Source organism: Volvox carteri (genome assembly GCF_000143455.1).
Source record: "Volvox carteri f. nagariensis unplaced genomic scaffold VOLCAscaffold_103, whole genome shotgun sequence".
NCBI classification, from domain to species: Eukaryota; Viridiplantae; Chlorophyta; class Chlorophyceae; order Chlamydomonadales; family Volvocaceae; genus Volvox; species Volvox carteri.
The window spans coordinates 157,417-172,853 of record NW_003307646.1 but is presented as its reverse complement, the minus strand read 5'-3'; the positions used below and the strand labels follow the sequence as shown (position 1 = coordinate 172,853).

Sequence of the window (15,437 nt, the reverse complement as noted above, 5' to 3'; positions counted from 1 at the left end):
AGGATTCTGCCCCCTACATGTCACGTTAATATCTCGGGATACGCGCCCACGGCACTAAGCTATTGCATGCAGCAGACATTTAGGTATCGGCGCTAGCAACTGACAGGCCAAGGATAGCATCCAATCCGACTAGGTATGGTCCCACAGTAGCTAGCGCACGCCTTCAAAGTCCTTCCGCACGTCCGACACCATGGCGGCCACCCGCGCGCGGCACTCTTTGAGCTTATCCAGCTCCTCCCGCTCGTCATACTGCGACGTGTAGGGCTGGCAACTGAGTTCGGGAGCAGGCCGCGGCATCGTAGACGTGACTCGCCTAAAGAAGGCCTCAACGGGCTCGCTGAACACCAGCTCCTCGTACACCTGGACCGCCGGAAAAAAAGTGAAAGGCATCGATATACCTCAATGGCTTCTGTCGATAACGGGGAGCCGAATTCAATCCAAGTAAACTTGCTTGAAATCGACATAGAGGCCGGTGCATGGCACAGTGCCAAGGTCACTGCCGTGCATTAACCTACACGGCCGTGTTGATGTACAGCGGCATGACGCTGCACAGTCGCACAGCTGAACCGTTACACAGGACAGGCCCCACATCAGCATCCCGGCACAAATGCGTCAAGACCGTTCTAAGATCAGCTCTTTGCCAGGGAGCTGCCCCGGCCAAGCCGAGCTGGTAATTTGCTACGAGTTGCGCGGGACTGCGCAGGCCCCTACCAGCACACTGACATACCTCGCTCATAACCGGCTTTTTCGTCGTATTGGGTGTGCTTTCATTCTCGTACAGCTTAAGCCGATGCAGGATGGATACATCCTTTTCTCGACTGTCGGGCGTGAAGCTCAGCTGCGGACGGCGAGGAAAGAGAGGCGGCAGGCGTGGGGCTCGGGCAGCACCTGCTTACAATACATGATTTGCGTGGGACTCCATGGCATATGTTATGTTAAGCTGGAAAACACACGCAAGATTTCTGCGAATCTCGCTCCCCTCTCGGGACATTCGGGATATTCTGCAATCGCTTCCTTCCTTAACGCCGCACGGGGTTTGCACTTTGCAGCTCGATCGTCTGGCTGACTCGGTAAGGCGCCAGGATGGCATACACCGCACCAAGTAGATCCGGCAATCCAGAGCGGCAAAAAGACTGCGCTAGGACGAGCTGCCAGCACTGCTTGATCAGCTGTCGGACAAGGCAAGGCAGGATATACGACACGGCATCGAGCACGGGTAGAGTAGGCAGGGGTCATCCGTGATAGCAGATGCCCCTATGGCTTCGTATCGGCTTATCAGCCCGATTGTCAAGATGTGACTGATACAAAATGCGCTGGCGCACCCGGTTAGATCATTAAAGCACACCATTAACGTTCACTTCCTTTCCCCAAGTTTTAACCCGCGCCACTGGTCCCTTTGGAAACCGTCGTCAGAAGCCATTATGCGATCCATCTCGCTCTGCCCTGGCCTTTCAACCCGGTGTCTAACAGGGCCGCGTGGCCCCAGTGGCCCAACCCGGACGTGTTCCAAGCATCACCGACTTTTCAGACACATGACCTTGTCGGCCGCCGGGCCCCCACCGTAACATTGATGTCAAACTCGCCCCAGCCTTGCTCCGTCACCTCGTACGGTGGCTGTAGCACCACTCGGTGCGGGTTGTTGAACGTGTGGTGCAGCTCGAAGGTCACCTGCGCCATAACAGACCACCAAGGTGCGGGATCTGGTTAACTCTGCAAGGAAGGAAGGAAGCGACTAAACCGCTGAGAGCATTTAATTTGGTGAAGAATTCGCAACACAATTATTTTGAACTGCCTTTGGACAGCAACGCAGCACTGCTAGTTGCATGCTTCTATCGGAACTTCTACTGAAGCACAACTGGACTATCTAACAGCCGGACGCTGCCTCAGACGGAGGAAATGGATAACACCATTTCGGCCCTTCGCCTATGGACCGAAGACATGATTGGTTTTCGCACAGTCCACCCCACATCGGCCAAACGGTATAACCCCATCCCATGGGCTGGTCATGTTCTTCACCTTCTGCACGATATGGCTGATGTCCTCATTATTAGCCGACTTGAGGTACACTGTCCAGCGGTGGGTGACCGTATCGCTAGCCTGCAGGGAAACGGGGGGTGAGAGGCGGGCGGCAGTACAGGTGTGGTAAAAGCAAAGCGGCCAGAGGCGCAGGAGCAAGGCATACGGAAAACCGCAGGTGGAAAGGCCCGGTGAAAAAGACAAGACGCAATCATCCATACGCCCGTGTGCTATGTTCCCCGACCTAGCCCCTGGTTAGTGCCGTTAGTGGCAGGTGGGCAACATGTGCCGTGATCATCTGGTTGACAGGATCCAGGCGGCCATGCAAACAAGTTGCCGGTACGGCAAACCCACACCATCCCCAATGCTTCCCTCAGGTCGCCTGACCTAAGGTGTAAGCAGCTCACACCTCAGAGCGCTCGGCATGCATAATACATACCCGATAAGGTGTATCTTCACCATCACGCGTGCGCCAGCTAAGCCCCGCTGCCAATCCCCCGCTCCCCCAATTGGGTATTCGCCGTGTTTTCCGCAATATTATCCTTCATTGCGCTAGCTTCATTGCGCTAGCGATATGTGGACGCGCCTCCCGGAAGCCTATTGGAGACAAAGACATCGCAACGCTACGCTCTAATGCTGCGCTATCTTAACTACCTTCTTGCCCATCCACCAAGCGCAGGTGCCAACCACTACAGGCAGAATGAACTCGGTGTCCCGAAGACGGCGGTCTCCATGTTCCTGATCGCACAGGCAAGCTTGTCAAACTCTTGACCACGCCTCCTGCCTTGCTGCCAGGTTGACCGTACGACACCCTCACGTCTATGAAAGTCCCGTCGTCCATTTGTGGTACGGTCTGTATAAATTACGGACGCCGCCGTCGGTGTCCAAGGACCACGCCGTCTATATTGTGCGAGGGCCGTTCCCTGTGTCCGTCAGAGCTGGCGATAAATGACAGGACGGTCCTCCAGAAGATCAAGAACACTGCAGAATATTTGGTGCTTCAGGGCTTATTTTGGTAGCGCAATGACAGCCATCTCGCGCCTGTCAGTCATCATTCTTCCTAACTTCAAAGTTCGTAATGCAATACAAAATTACCAAGGCAATTTAAAGACTCCTGTTGTAGCTACAGCGTCTTGCGTTGCTGCAAGGGTGGTGGGTGGACAAAGCGTACAGTACGGCGTTTGGTGCTGCTCCAAGTTCGCATTACTGTTTTTCCAGCTATACATCGCAAATGAGAAATTGCTCGTCTTCGTTGTAAATGTTGACATTTAGCCTTAATCTTTGCGTATAACCAGAGCAACACCTGGACGTTTGGACAGCACCATGTTCAATGCGTTGTTTCCAGAAGAGACAGAAGCAGCTAGTGCTGACAAGGTGAAAATGTTCGGCTGTGTCGGAAAGAGTTAATTGCGCATCGAGCCACGATATTTCCACGTTTCGTGCAGGGCACGGGGCCCGCATCGAAGGAAAATGCAGGAGATGCCAGCACATCGTCGTGAGTTTATTGAAAGCATCGTCACGTCGCTGGCCTGTTGCAGTTGGAGTCACTAGATTAGGTTTTGGGACTGCAGGGCTACCAATTCCCTGCTGAACTTATGGAGCGTTGCAACAGCGGTGACGAACACAGTTAAGGCTCGTGCTGATGAGTTGGTGAAGAGCGTGGTTGATACAGACTGGCGGACTGAGCTGAGCCATTTCAGCCGCGAAGTTGGGGAGGAATCCAAGACATTGAAAGAGAAGACGGCAGAGCTAGTTGAGCATCTTCCCGAGCAAGTGGTGCATTTGCCTGAGAAGGTTAGTTGTCTTGCCGTTGCAAACAGCCCGTTTCGGCGAGCAATCTTGTCAAGACTGACATTGTCCTCCAGGCCGAGGAGGCTCTGCATCACCTTCCTACCAAAGTTCAATTACCGAAAGATGTGGGACAAACACTCGAGGGTGTCGGCGTCGTCTTCGCACATTTAAGCAAGTCGCTGCTGCAGGGAACCAAGGAGCTTATCGATGAGGTATGCGTCAGCTTGCACATCTGTGTTACGTATGCGTGTGCCAGGTTTTCCCCACCCTTGTTTCCGCTCACAGCTGAAGGAGGGCGTGGAAACCGAAATTGCTGCCGCGTCACGCGAGGGCAAACGTGCTGCACGGGGCAAGTCTGCAAGCTCTTCGACGGCAAAGCTTACCTCAGCGGCGGCGAAGTACAATCGCTTCGAGGCTGAGGTAGGTGCGTGTGATGCGACGTACATTGGGGGGGAAGTCCGGGATTGTTACTGATACACCTAGCTTCCCCAACTACCAACACCAGATAACCCACACCGCACAACGGTTTACCCATTTGGGAACCGCAGTCGGTTAGTTGTTAATCCGACCGGCATTCGCAGCCCAGCCACGCTCACTGCAACCCAGCCATCGCCAAGCAGTCGCTGCATCCCTTAGACGGACCGAGGGTAATAGGCCCGACAAAGGGACACCTTCACAAATTGATCATAACGGGAACCAGAGCGAGCCGTTGCTGAAGGTCAGCTCACGAAGGCTCGTACGGTAAAACACCAACAGACTACTATGACCTATCGCAATCCGTCTTCATGAAAACTCCCGCCTTTCTGCGGTACGTACTCCACCGCTAGGAAGTCAGCGATAAAAGCTGGAGCGATACCGCTGGTGCACCTCGCTAGGTCCTTGTTTGTTCACAAACACCATTAACAGTCGTGTCCCGCGCAGTCACGGGTTACAGAGCACACGACCTGGGTATGCGTGTTAGCAGGGGCCTCGCGCGATTCTGTGTTGCAGACCTTACCAGACGATTTGTGCAAATTCAGCATCTTGCCATATGAAAGCGTATGAATGTTGAGTCCTATGTTGCAAGGATGGCTGCCGTCCAGCGTTGAAATCCCGCATTCGGCAGGTTGCGGCTATGCAGCGCGACAGCAGCACCTACTGCGATGAGCCAGATGATGCTGAGGACTACGCGCGGTGGAAGGCTGGGTTTAGCCTCGAGGGCGTCAAGGCGGATATCACTCGTATCCTGTCGGACAACGCCTTTATGGCAGAGCTACAGTCCCGTTTGGTGCCCATCATTGTGGAATACGATGACTTTTGGAACCGCTACTTCTACCGGTGCGCAGGGTGGATATAGGAGTCAGGCGGGGCGTGCAACTACTCACTGGCGGTGATCAGCGTTTACGCTTTTAGGTTAAGGGCTGGATGGCCTCAATGCGGGTTTGCAGGGTCTGTTGAATGTGCCCGTCTGGACGTGGGTGTATCCGTTCGATGGCGCAGCATACTGGCAAGGTGTCCTGTCACTGGGCACTTTGGGGCATGTAGGCCCAGTTCTCATGCGGGTAAGAACTCTGCGTTCGAAAGCTTTTCGTCGGCCTATGTCTTGGGCAAGCCAATATTCCGCCGCAATTGGCGAGTGTGATCCGTAGGTACTGCAGCGGCCACATTAACGAGTTGCAGCGCATTATCTTCTTAGACTTCCTTGCATTGGTACTGAGAAGATGCACCCTACCGCGTAATGTGTAAATGCTATTGCTGCTATTGTTTTGATGCCCGGGCTTGATGCTCTGAAATGGCATATAGGAAGCTCGGGCTTCCCCCTTCGGCGGTGGAATAATTGGGGTTGCTTATCTTCTGCTGATGCTCCCCCACGGGTTTCGCTGCACACAACCTTTTGCCACAGACTGCACAAACTGCAGCAGAAAGAGGAGCAAAGGCAGCAGCTTGCGCAGCGTGCAAAGACATTGCAGGAGGATGACGTGCCTCTGGGCTGGGGCGATGAGGATGAGGTGCAGCTGTCGCCGCCTTCAAGCAGTAATCCTCCTGCGGGATCCTCCTGCCCAACCGCGTCCGACGTTGGTCCGACAGCGACACCTGCGCCAGTCGCGCAGACGGAGTCAGAGGTAGCCGTCGGGACCCTCTCTGCTTCTGCAACCAAGCCGCGGTCGCCATCTGCGTCGGAATCGGCGGGCGTAACTGAGGCCGGGGTAAGCGAGCTTAACGACTTAGAGCAAGCTGCTGTGGCCAGGGTTGCAGCTGCGGCAGTGGCAACTACAGCATCCGCGTCTGAACCGGTAGACTTGGACCGCAAGTCACAGAGCGCCGGTGGGGACACCACTGCTGGCAGCGGCGGCACCAGCGGGAGCGCATCAGTAGCGGACGGTGGACAGTTGGAGGCGGAGTCCCACGTGGAAACTGCCAGTGATAGCAGCACCAAGGAGTGGTGCGTCGTTTCGTCTAATGCTCAGCAGAGACCATCTTCTGACAGCACTGCGGCGGCAGAAGGCCCGGCCAAAGATGTTACTCCGCCGCCGTCGGAAAGCCCGGCTACCCGGTCGAGCGGCGGTGCGGTGCATGTCCCTGGGCCGTCCGCGACGGACGACTCGGTTGCCGCTGTCGAAACGGGGGCCTCCGAAGCCCCTGTTCCGGGGTCGGATAAGGTTCCTAAAAATGTGCAGAAGGCCAAGGGCGCAGCGCAGGCGCTAGCAGAGGAAGAGCTTGATGAAGATTGGGGAAATTGGGACTAAGGTGCAGGTGGGGTTTACTCCTCCTTCTGGAGGCCTTCACCAAGCCGTTGTACATATCAATCACCTGGACAAGGCGGAGTGCGGCGTGCTGCTGGGATGTCTTGAAAGGCATCGGAATTGAGTCGGCAAATGGGGGTGACTGCATCTTTATGCACAATCTAGCATCACCTATTCCTCATCGCTTATGTTATATTAGAGGGTTTAGGACACATACGGTGAGACTTGCGCGTGGATTGTGGATTTTGATTGGATTACGGTGCGGTATTTGTGCGATTTTTGTCGTAGACAGATGGAAACTTGGTAACAGAGTCGGCTGGATGGTGTGTTGCGCATGTGCGTGATTTAGGTTTTGTGGTTGGTAAAACGTGGTTGGTAAAATAAAAAGACCTTTTATCAAACAGTTATGGTATGAAACTTCTGTAAACTTATCTTCAGGCTTTTTTGCATTTGAGCACAAATGCATTTAGCTCACGCTGCAGCACGTGCAGGATGCCAGTACCGGGGGGAAACTCGGGTAGTCCTGCAGTGGGTCATCAAACCCAGCCGTACGGAATGCACGGCAGGACAGCTCGGTGCTCAGGTCCTACCCCCCATTCCCTCCTCTTCGTTGGGTCCCCGCGCAGGGCCCAACAGAGCCCTGTGTCGGCAGGGGGGCCTGCTCAGCCCACTTCGAAATTCACAACCCTACGATATCGTGTCAGTATCGCAGCTCAACTCACAAACACGCACCTCTACACGCACCACTCGGTGCCTCCATTTTCACAGTCCTACATGCACATACACGTTTGCCGTCCGCCGCGGGCGCTATCCTGCGTCCAGCTAGTGCCCAGCTAGCTAATCCTGGTCCTAGTACCGCACTCGCTCTAACCTCCTTATCACAGTTTTCCTAACAGTAGCAAACACTGTGTGGTTGCTACCACAGCAGCTGTCCTGCAGCTCCTACATGCTCTGCTGCTACTGCTGTTGGTGGTCCTCCTGGTCCTACGCTCACCCTCACGCCTGCCGCTAGCAGCAGATGCCGCAGGTGGCGGACCTGGCGGGCAGGCGAATGCCGCAGAGCAGCGAACCGCGGCGCCACTACCACCGCAACCAGCCAGCCACATTCCTGGAGGGGGGAATTATTATAGTTGATAACGATGTATTATTATAATCAATATCATTGTTATGACTATTATTACTATTATTACTGTTATTATTGTGATGATGATTGTGATGATGATGATGATGATAAAGATGATAAAGATGAAGATGATGCAAGGAGCAGAAGGTTAACTACTGCCGACAACGTCCAAAGCACCGGCTGCCGTAGGGGCCCGTGTGCAGGGGAGGCGGGGACATGGGGTTGCAGGTGCGGCAAAGGGCGTGGCGGCGGAGGGAATGGGGCACAGCATCGTGATCTGGATGTGCTCATCAGTACGGTGTACATGGACAATAACGGGGTAACGGTGCGGACGATGGGGTCCTGGCTGAGGCAGCGAGCTGAGCTGAGGGACAACGGCTGTAAGGGCTTTCTTTTAACTCCTTCCCTCCTCTCGCCACACACACTCAACCACCCGCTTACCCGCAGCAGCTGCACGGTGGTGAACAGCGGGCCCAGCGGCTGCCCCACAACGTTGGTCGCGAAGTCGGACTCATCGGCCAGCAGCACCACTACCGGGCCTGGAGCCGTATCCGGCAGCTCTACCGCACAGGGGAGCGCCAGCGGGAAAGACCCGTGGGTCCGCAGCAGCCGCGGCGAGTAGCCCAACTGCCGGGCAGCTGCCGCCACCGCCGCCTGCTGCGGGTGCCGCCGCTGCAGCGCATGCTGCCAGGCGGCCGCCAGCTGCGACACGAGTAATCCCCCGGTCCCAATCGCCGAGCAGCTGGTGGAGGTGGGGACGGGCGCCTGCATGCCGCTGCGGCCGGCACTCCATCCTCCCGACCACGACCCGGCCTCCGTTGTGCTGTTGCCGTCAGCGCCAGGTGCTGCAGTTCCGTATGCTGGGGGGCCGGGGTCTGGTGCTGGCGGTGACGTCGGCGGAATGTGTGATGGCAGGAGTAGGGCCGGAGTCGCACCACCGCAGTGGGCCAGGTAGGCCTCCACCCGCTGCCGCACCCGCTGGTGGGGGCTGGCCAGCAGCAGCGCCAGAGCCTCCGCAGCAATTAGCGCCACTCCGGGATCCAGGGGACATGAACCCGCCTGGATCCGGTCACCTGGAGAATCCAGATCTCGTTCCAGATCCAAACACGGCTCCAGGCCCCGATCCAACGCCTCTACAACCGCCCCGCCCACCTTCCCCTCGCCAACCCCGCTTGGCACCCCGCGACTCAGCTCCCGGGATGCTGCCGCCCCGGCATCCCCCTCCCAGTCCCCACTCCCCACCGGGCCGCCGAGCTGCACCTCCGACTTCGTCCCCACCACCGCGGAACCCAGTTGCGCCAGGAGCAAGTCCACCGCCGCCGCAAATTTGCGCTTGTCCTGCGTCGCCCTGACCAGCTGTTGCACTGCCAGGCTCCACAGCAGCACTGCGGCTTGGTGGGGGGTGAGCTGGGGGCACAGGGCGGCCAGGTGGGAGGTGGCGGGGCCCCGCCAGCTCATACACAGCCCCGCGGACAGGTGCGCGACGGCCCAGTTGGCCTGCGGGCGGGAGGGAGGTGCAGGTGGGGTTCACCGGAGGAAGGGAGGCAAGTCTCCCGGGCGGGCAGTGCAGCTGTGGGGCCCGGGGAGGGAGCGGGCAACCTGGGGAGCTCGTAATCCGGGGACGGGTGAACCTACCCGCCTCGAACACTCGGCTCCCAGAGAAACCCCCCCCCCACACACACAGCCCACATAAAGCACCACTGCTCCAAAGTCCATGGAACCGCGTGAACCGCAGCCCCAACCTCCTAAACCGGCGAGCGCAACAACAGTGGCACCATACACACGCACACGCACATTACAAAACATTACAGGCGCACGCAAAAGTACATATGCATATATGGGTACGCGTGGGTACAAACCACACACACACACACACACACACACCTGCGTGAAGCTAGCTGGCGGCAGGACCCTGATGTCCTCCCGCAGAGCCCCGCACAGCGACTCCAGGACGTCCCGCCGGTAGTGACCCGCCACCGCACACGACCACAACACCATCGCCACGCGACCGGGGCCCAGCCGTGACACTCTGCGGATCACGTACGACAGCAGATGATCGTACAGCACGGCATTGTAGCAGTCTGATGCGGCGAAGGCCCAGAGGATGAGGGCCGCCCAGCGCGAGGCCCCCACACTAGGCCGCCCAGCTGCAGGCGGCTGCGGTGTCGGTGGGGTTGGCCGCCCACGTTCCGCACCACCCGCCACCATCTGCCGTCCAAACGCCGCCGCGGCTGCAGCCCCCACCACGCAGCCGGTGGATCCTGCAGCCGCCGGCACCTCGGCTGGCGCCTCTACGTTGGCTGCTGCCGCCGCCGCAACCGGCGGCAGCTGGGGGAACAGTTCCCCTACCACCCTGGTTGCAGCTCGTTGCATCAGCTGCGGGGAGGCGAACCCGGAGGACGCCAGGGCCCACAGCGCCATGGCTAGGCCATTGCGCGGCAATCGATCCAGGAGCCCGCACCCACAACCGCCCCTGACGGCGCCGCTACGGCCAGAGCTACTGCTACTGCTGCTGCCTCCGTTGCGACTGAAACCTGCGGCACCCGCCTCCTGCGCCTCCTCCTGCTCGCCTTCCAGGTCCCAGACCAGCTCCCCCTCATCCGCCCCCTCTCCGCTGAGCCCCCACTGGGCCCCCCGGTAGTCGTACTCGCTCCCGAAACCATCGTCCCCTAAACCAGCCTGAAGCCGCACCGGGCTGCCGCTCACACCAGCGCAGCGCTCCTCCCCCTCCCCACCCGCCTCATCCTCATCCGCTCCAACCGCTACTTCAGCAGCAGCCGCGGCGGCGGTACCGCTGCCACTACAACCGCTGCCGCCGCCAGCCGCCGCGCCCATCAGGAGCTCCGCCGCCACCCCCAGCACCCCCCCGTCGCTGCGCCCCAGCTGCACGTAGGCGCAACACACGCGGGGCAGCTGCCGGGCACTGAGCCGGGGCAACAGGCGGGGGCCAGCAGACGAGAAGAAGTCCAGGATCCGAGTCTCAGCCGCTGCTGCTGCTGCTGCCTCCGCTGCTGCTGCTGCTGCCTCCGCTGCTCCCGCTACAGCCTCTGGCGCCGTCAATGGTCCCCGGCGGCCCAAGCACCAGAGCACCATCACGGCGGCGTCCAGGTCCTCTGGGCTCAGCCCGCCATCGGAGCTAACACCAGGACCAGGACCAGGACTAGGACTGGTACCGGAGGCGGTGCCGTGTGGGAAGGGGGAGGTCGAGGCCGAGGCTGATGAGTGGGATGTGCGGGATTGAGATGTGTAGGATCGTTCCAGGGCCTCCTGCAACCGCGCGCATGCCAGCTTCAGGAGGCGCTGCTGGCGCAGCCCCAGCTGCTCCAGACCCCAGGCCGCCATGGCCGCGTGGTGCAGCGCCACAGACTCACGCACCGCCCATAGCCGTTCCGCCGCCGCCAGCACCAGCCGCTGCTCGGGCCCCGCAATGGAACCGCATCCCAGCTTGGCAAGACACCAGATCAAGCTGGATGCCGTCATGGCTCCGCTGCCCCCACCGCCGCCTCCGCAACCATCTCCCCCCTCCTCGTCGCCGCTTTCACTCCCCCCGGGCTCCCAGCTCCCAGCTCCTCCCAACAAGTCACTTTCCTCAACCCTTTCCTCCTCCTTCTCCTTAGCGTCCTGGAGCCCTCGAGTCCCAAGCAGCAGCGCACGTACGGCGGCCGGATGGCGGAACCTCAACGTGGCGAAGGCCCACAGGAGCCGCTGCCGGCTGAGTGGGCTCCAGGAGCCCTCCCGAGAACCCCGAACCCCATCTGGAGCTATGGTCCACTGCGCCGTATCTGGAGGTCCCCAGTTCGATCCTGATCCGCAACATCGTTCTGCCACCGCACGCAGCAGAGCTGGGCAGCGGAAATGCAGGTGGGCAAGACTGGCTGTCATGAGCGCTATATCCGTGGGGCTGGCGGCGGGCAGCTGGGTGTGGAAGGCGACAGCTGCTGCGCGCAGCAAGGCGGCGTGGCGGTGCCGTAGACGGTGGCAGGCCCACACCGAATTGGCGAGGCCTTGCGGGGTCATTGCGCTGGCCTGCGTCGCGGCGACGGCCAATAGGTCCGGCAGGAGCGGCGGCGGCAGCGGCAGTGGCTCGCCGCTGTGGTTCAGTCGTGCCAGCGCCCATAGCACATTGGCGGTGTCCTGTGGCTGGAAGGCGGGCAGCGCACGGTAGCACTGCTCCAGCACGAGCGACAGCAGGGGTTCCGGCTCGCGGGTTCGCCACGTGGCGAGGGCCCACAGCATGTTGGCTATAGCTTGGGGTGAGGCTGTACGCAGCATAAAGCCGCGCTGCTGGGCTGCTAGAATGTGCGACAGCAGCGCATGCGGCGCGGGCCGGCCCAATTTGGCAAGGGACCAGAGCACGGTCGCGACCTCGCGAATTGTGGCGTCCGGAAGTGTTTGAGCAAATCGTACAGCGAGCGAGTCAAGCAGGGGTGCGGACGCTGCCGTCCGCGTACCAGGCAGCTTGACGGCCGCGGACAACGCCGCCGATATGTGGATGTGGTTAAGCGCATCCCAATTGTTTTTACACGTAAAAGACAGGTCATCGACGCCTTTTGACCTGCTTATGGCTGCTGTAAGAAGCTGTGCGGGGAGAAAAGTCTGCGAAGCCGATGCACACAATAGAAAACCTCGCGTGTTGCCATGGGATTGCTTGATATGATTATCACATATTGTTTCATATAAAGCTCGGTGCGGCGCAACTCGTCTACAGGCCGCCGTTCGTCTCGAAACTACAGAAATGCCTGTGCTGCATTCTGCAAAAGTCCCTGAATGCATCTGAATAGACTATTAAGTTGAACATTTTAGAGGAGCGGTCAGCTAGGATAACCTCGCAACTGCATTTCTGCAATCGAAACTAAAAAATGGAACAACATCACAGCTAGAATACATAGAACAGCCTGCTAGGTTTAAAGGGAACATCGCAAGGCCTACTAGATCTTGCTTTTAAGCAACCTGAAACACAAAGCTGCATGCGCTTATTCATGACGTACGACTCGAAAAAACATTACTGGGGCTACGCTATTCCACGATGCCCTCGAGCGCCTGCGACCCGCCGCTTTGCCCTTCTGCTCCTCTTTTGCGAAACCGGGTTACCGCCTTCAGCTTCGTCGCTGCCCTCTCCCAGAGCAGCTTCGCCGCGCTCTTGTCCTCCCCATTGCCAGCCCCAGTACTCCCGCTCGCGCTCCCACGCCGACTCCCGGCCGCAGCCCCTGCACCCGCTGCCGCTGCTGCTTCCTGTGGCCCCACACCGCTGCCGGGCTGCAGCTTGTTGTGTTTGAGCAGGAAGAGCTGGTAGGCGGGATTGAAGTGTGTGAAGCAGGAGGTGCACACACAGCGGCTCACGTGGTCGCATGAGCCCGTGGGACCATGGGGACTGCGGAGGAGGAGGAGGAGGGCGAGGGGGAGGGGGAGGCAGCACCAGCAGCATCGAATAAGCAAAGACACACAAGGGAAACGTGGGGCCAATCTCGACGGGCGAGTGTTGCAGGCTTCCAATCGCAACAACCGCACCCATTTTGACCAACGTGCAGGTGGTGCTGGTGTGAGGCAGCTGGTGGTGGTGTACTACCAATACTTGTATCATACATACGTGCATTCGGTGCAGTTCGCCGCCACCACCACCACCACCCGCCAGACCACATCACAGCAACCATGGTCACGCATCCTACGAAAAGGACCTCCAGTAGCAGAGAGGTGGCCCTTCAACTCCCCTACCGGCTACCGCCCGCACGGCCCTCCCCTTACCTCCCCCTCCCTCCCTTCCACCCCCCACCTGTACGCCGTGTGCTGGCCGCACACCGTCCTTTGACAGCGGCCGCAGTAATGTCGCCGCAAGTAGTTACGGTAGTGTCGCAAGTCCAGCTTCCGACCGCAGCCGGGAATTGCGCACACCTTGCCGCGGCCCCGATCCGACACACAGCCGCCGCCACTCACAGCCGCCGCCATCGCCAACAGGTCCCCCTCCGTCTCCGCCCCGCGAAGACCCCGAACCTGGCTCGCACCCCGGGAGGACCCGCTCACGGACATCGAGCTAAGGGGACCCGTCGTGGACGTAGGGCCCATCCGACCCACGGGTCCCAGCCCTAGCCCCAGGGAGGGTGCGGAGGCCGCTAGCTGGTGCGGGGTGAGGTGGGAGAGCAGCGGCGGACTCGCTGGGCCCAGATAGGGGCGCGGGCCGGGGGGGGCCCGCGTGATGTAGGAGGGCCGGGCGGCGTCCTCCAGCCCGCAGATGTCCCCCTCGCTGGTGCTGCGATGCGGAGGAGCGGGAGGAGAGGCGGACACGGGACGGGGGCCCTGCGGCAGTGCCAGCGGTTGCGGTGGTTGTGGTGGTTGTGGTGGTTGCAGCCCTCCGAAGATGTATTGCACCCCAGTAATGTCGCTACCGGGGCTCCCGTACGGCGAGGGTGCCGCTGCCGGCGGTGGTCGGTACGGCGCCACGCCGCTCCCAAGCGACGAGCGCGGCGGTACCGCCACTGGGTCCGTACCCTGTGTCGCAGCCGCCGCCGCCGCCATCATGGGAAAGACAGCTTCCAGCCAGTTGCTCCGGGTTCGAATACTTGGCCCGGAGGCAGCCGCCCCGGCCGCCGCAGCCGCAGCCGTTGCAGCAGCAACAGAGGATGACGACGAAGCAGCAGCAGCAGGTGCAACGGCTGCGGCGGCAGCAGCCGCCACAGCAGCAGCAGCAACAGTGTCTATCCCGCCGGTACTGCACCCGCCTGGACCTACCGCAGGCCACGCGGCTCCGGAGGCGGAGCTCCGTACACCGCCGCCTCCGCCAGCACCAAGGCCGTCCCCAGCCCCAGCTCCCATCCTAGCCCCCGTCCACACGCCACCGCCTGCCGCCCCCCCAACCCCACAAGACCCAGCAGCGGCGCTCTGCGCTGTTGTGGCTGCTGCCGCCAGGGCGGGGACGCTGCTGGAGGGTGTCAGATGCAGCGAGGGGTTCAGATCTAGCATCCCTGGCGCCGCCGAACCCGCCGCTGCCGCCCTCGGCGACTGCATGAGCCTCTCCGGCGGCTGCCAGCCCAGCGCCGCCTGCGCCCTCAGCACCAGCCTGTGAGCCACCTCCATCGCCCCTCGCAGCAGCGGCAGGGGCAGCAGCCTCAGCAGCCAGGGCACCACCGCCAGCAGCAATGAACTCCACCAACGAAGAGCTGTGGTCCCCCCCGGCTGGGGTTGAGGCTGGGGCTGGGCCTGGGGCTGGGCTTGAGGCTGGGGTTTGCGGGTAGGCGGTGCCAACCAGGGGCCCTGTGTCATGGCCGTAACGGGCCCCCGGACACCGCCACCGGTATCGGCAGGGCCCGGTGGCCGCTGTATCAGCGCCTGAAGCGCTGAGTCCGAGGAGGCGGCGGCGCCAGGCAGCTGCGGCGGCGGCAGCGCCTGCTGCCAGCCTGTCCGCAGCTCGGCCCCCCCGCCCCCGGGACATGCGGCGGCCTCGGAGGTCCCGGGACCGGGTCCCCGACATGCGGACGCAAACGAGGCATCCGGGCCCCATCCCCAGCCCCAGCCGCCGCCGTTGCGGGATGTCGCCGGCTGCTGGCCCCTCGTTTGGGCAGCCGCCGTCGCCACCACCGCCATCGCCACACGGTCATTCGCGGCCGCCGCTGCCGCCGCCCCCTCGCTCGTCCCATTCGCCGGATCCCGCGCTGCCACCAGCGGGTAACCAGGCGGCGGCACTGGCTCTAAGTGGCACGCTACAATGCCGTACGGGCTTCTTCCGTACAGGTTCCACGCTGCGACACGGAACAGCACTCGCCCCGCAGCTGCGGCCGTGCCAAACCCCACCT

The 15,437-nt window shown here is 60.7% G+C and overlaps 3 protein-coding genes across 3 annotated transcripts in view; 1 reads left to right on the top strand and 2 right to left on the bottom strand.

The window, feature by feature from the left end:
- Positions 1-64: 64 nt before the first annotated feature.
- Positions 65-3,111, bottom strand: VOLCADRAFT_84613 (uncharacterized protein). Its single transcript, XM_002958684.1, has 6 exons — positions 2,834-3,111; positions 2,671-2,754; positions 2,017-2,097; positions 1,561-1,668; positions 728-838; positions 65-360 (listed from the first exon to the last, which is right to left on the bottom strand). Exons 1-6 carry the CDS (start codon positions 2,855-2,857, stop codon positions 151-153), a joined length of 618 nt encoding a protein of 205 aa, XP_002958730.1. The 5' UTR covers positions 2,858-3,111; the 3' UTR covers positions 65-150.
- VOLCADRAFT_121747 (uncharacterized protein) lies at positions 3,040-6,966 on the top strand (the record flags this gene model as incomplete). The annotated part of the gene is made up of 6 exons (XM_002958702.1): positions 3,040-3,059; positions 3,618-3,810; positions 3,882-4,019; positions 4,093-4,227; positions 4,913-5,124; positions 5,690-6,966. The coding sequence occupies 6 exons, from the start codon at positions 3,040-3,042 to the stop codon at positions 6,531-6,533; spliced, it is 1,542 nt and encodes a 513-aa protein (XP_002958748.1). The 3' UTR covers positions 6,534-6,966.
- Positions 6,967-7,524: 558 nt separating this feature from the next.
- The window catches only part of VOLCADRAFT_120035 (uncharacterized protein), a gene marked incomplete at both ends in the record, with an annotated part of 9,665 nt that continues 1,752 nt past the window's right edge, over positions 7,525-15,437 (bottom strand). The window contains 6 exons of the mRNA XM_002958683.1: positions 7,525-7,566; positions 8,095-9,150; positions 9,538-12,231; positions 12,745-13,024; positions 13,424-13,542; positions 13,585-15,435. Coding sequence (XP_002958729.1) covers positions 7,525-7,566; positions 8,095-9,150; positions 9,538-12,231; positions 12,745-13,024; positions 13,424-13,542; positions 13,585-15,435 — 6,042 coding nt within the window. The remainder of the gene's footprint in view (positions 7,567-8,094; positions 9,151-9,537; positions 12,232-12,744; positions 13,025-13,423; positions 13,543-13,584; positions 15,436-15,437) is intronic.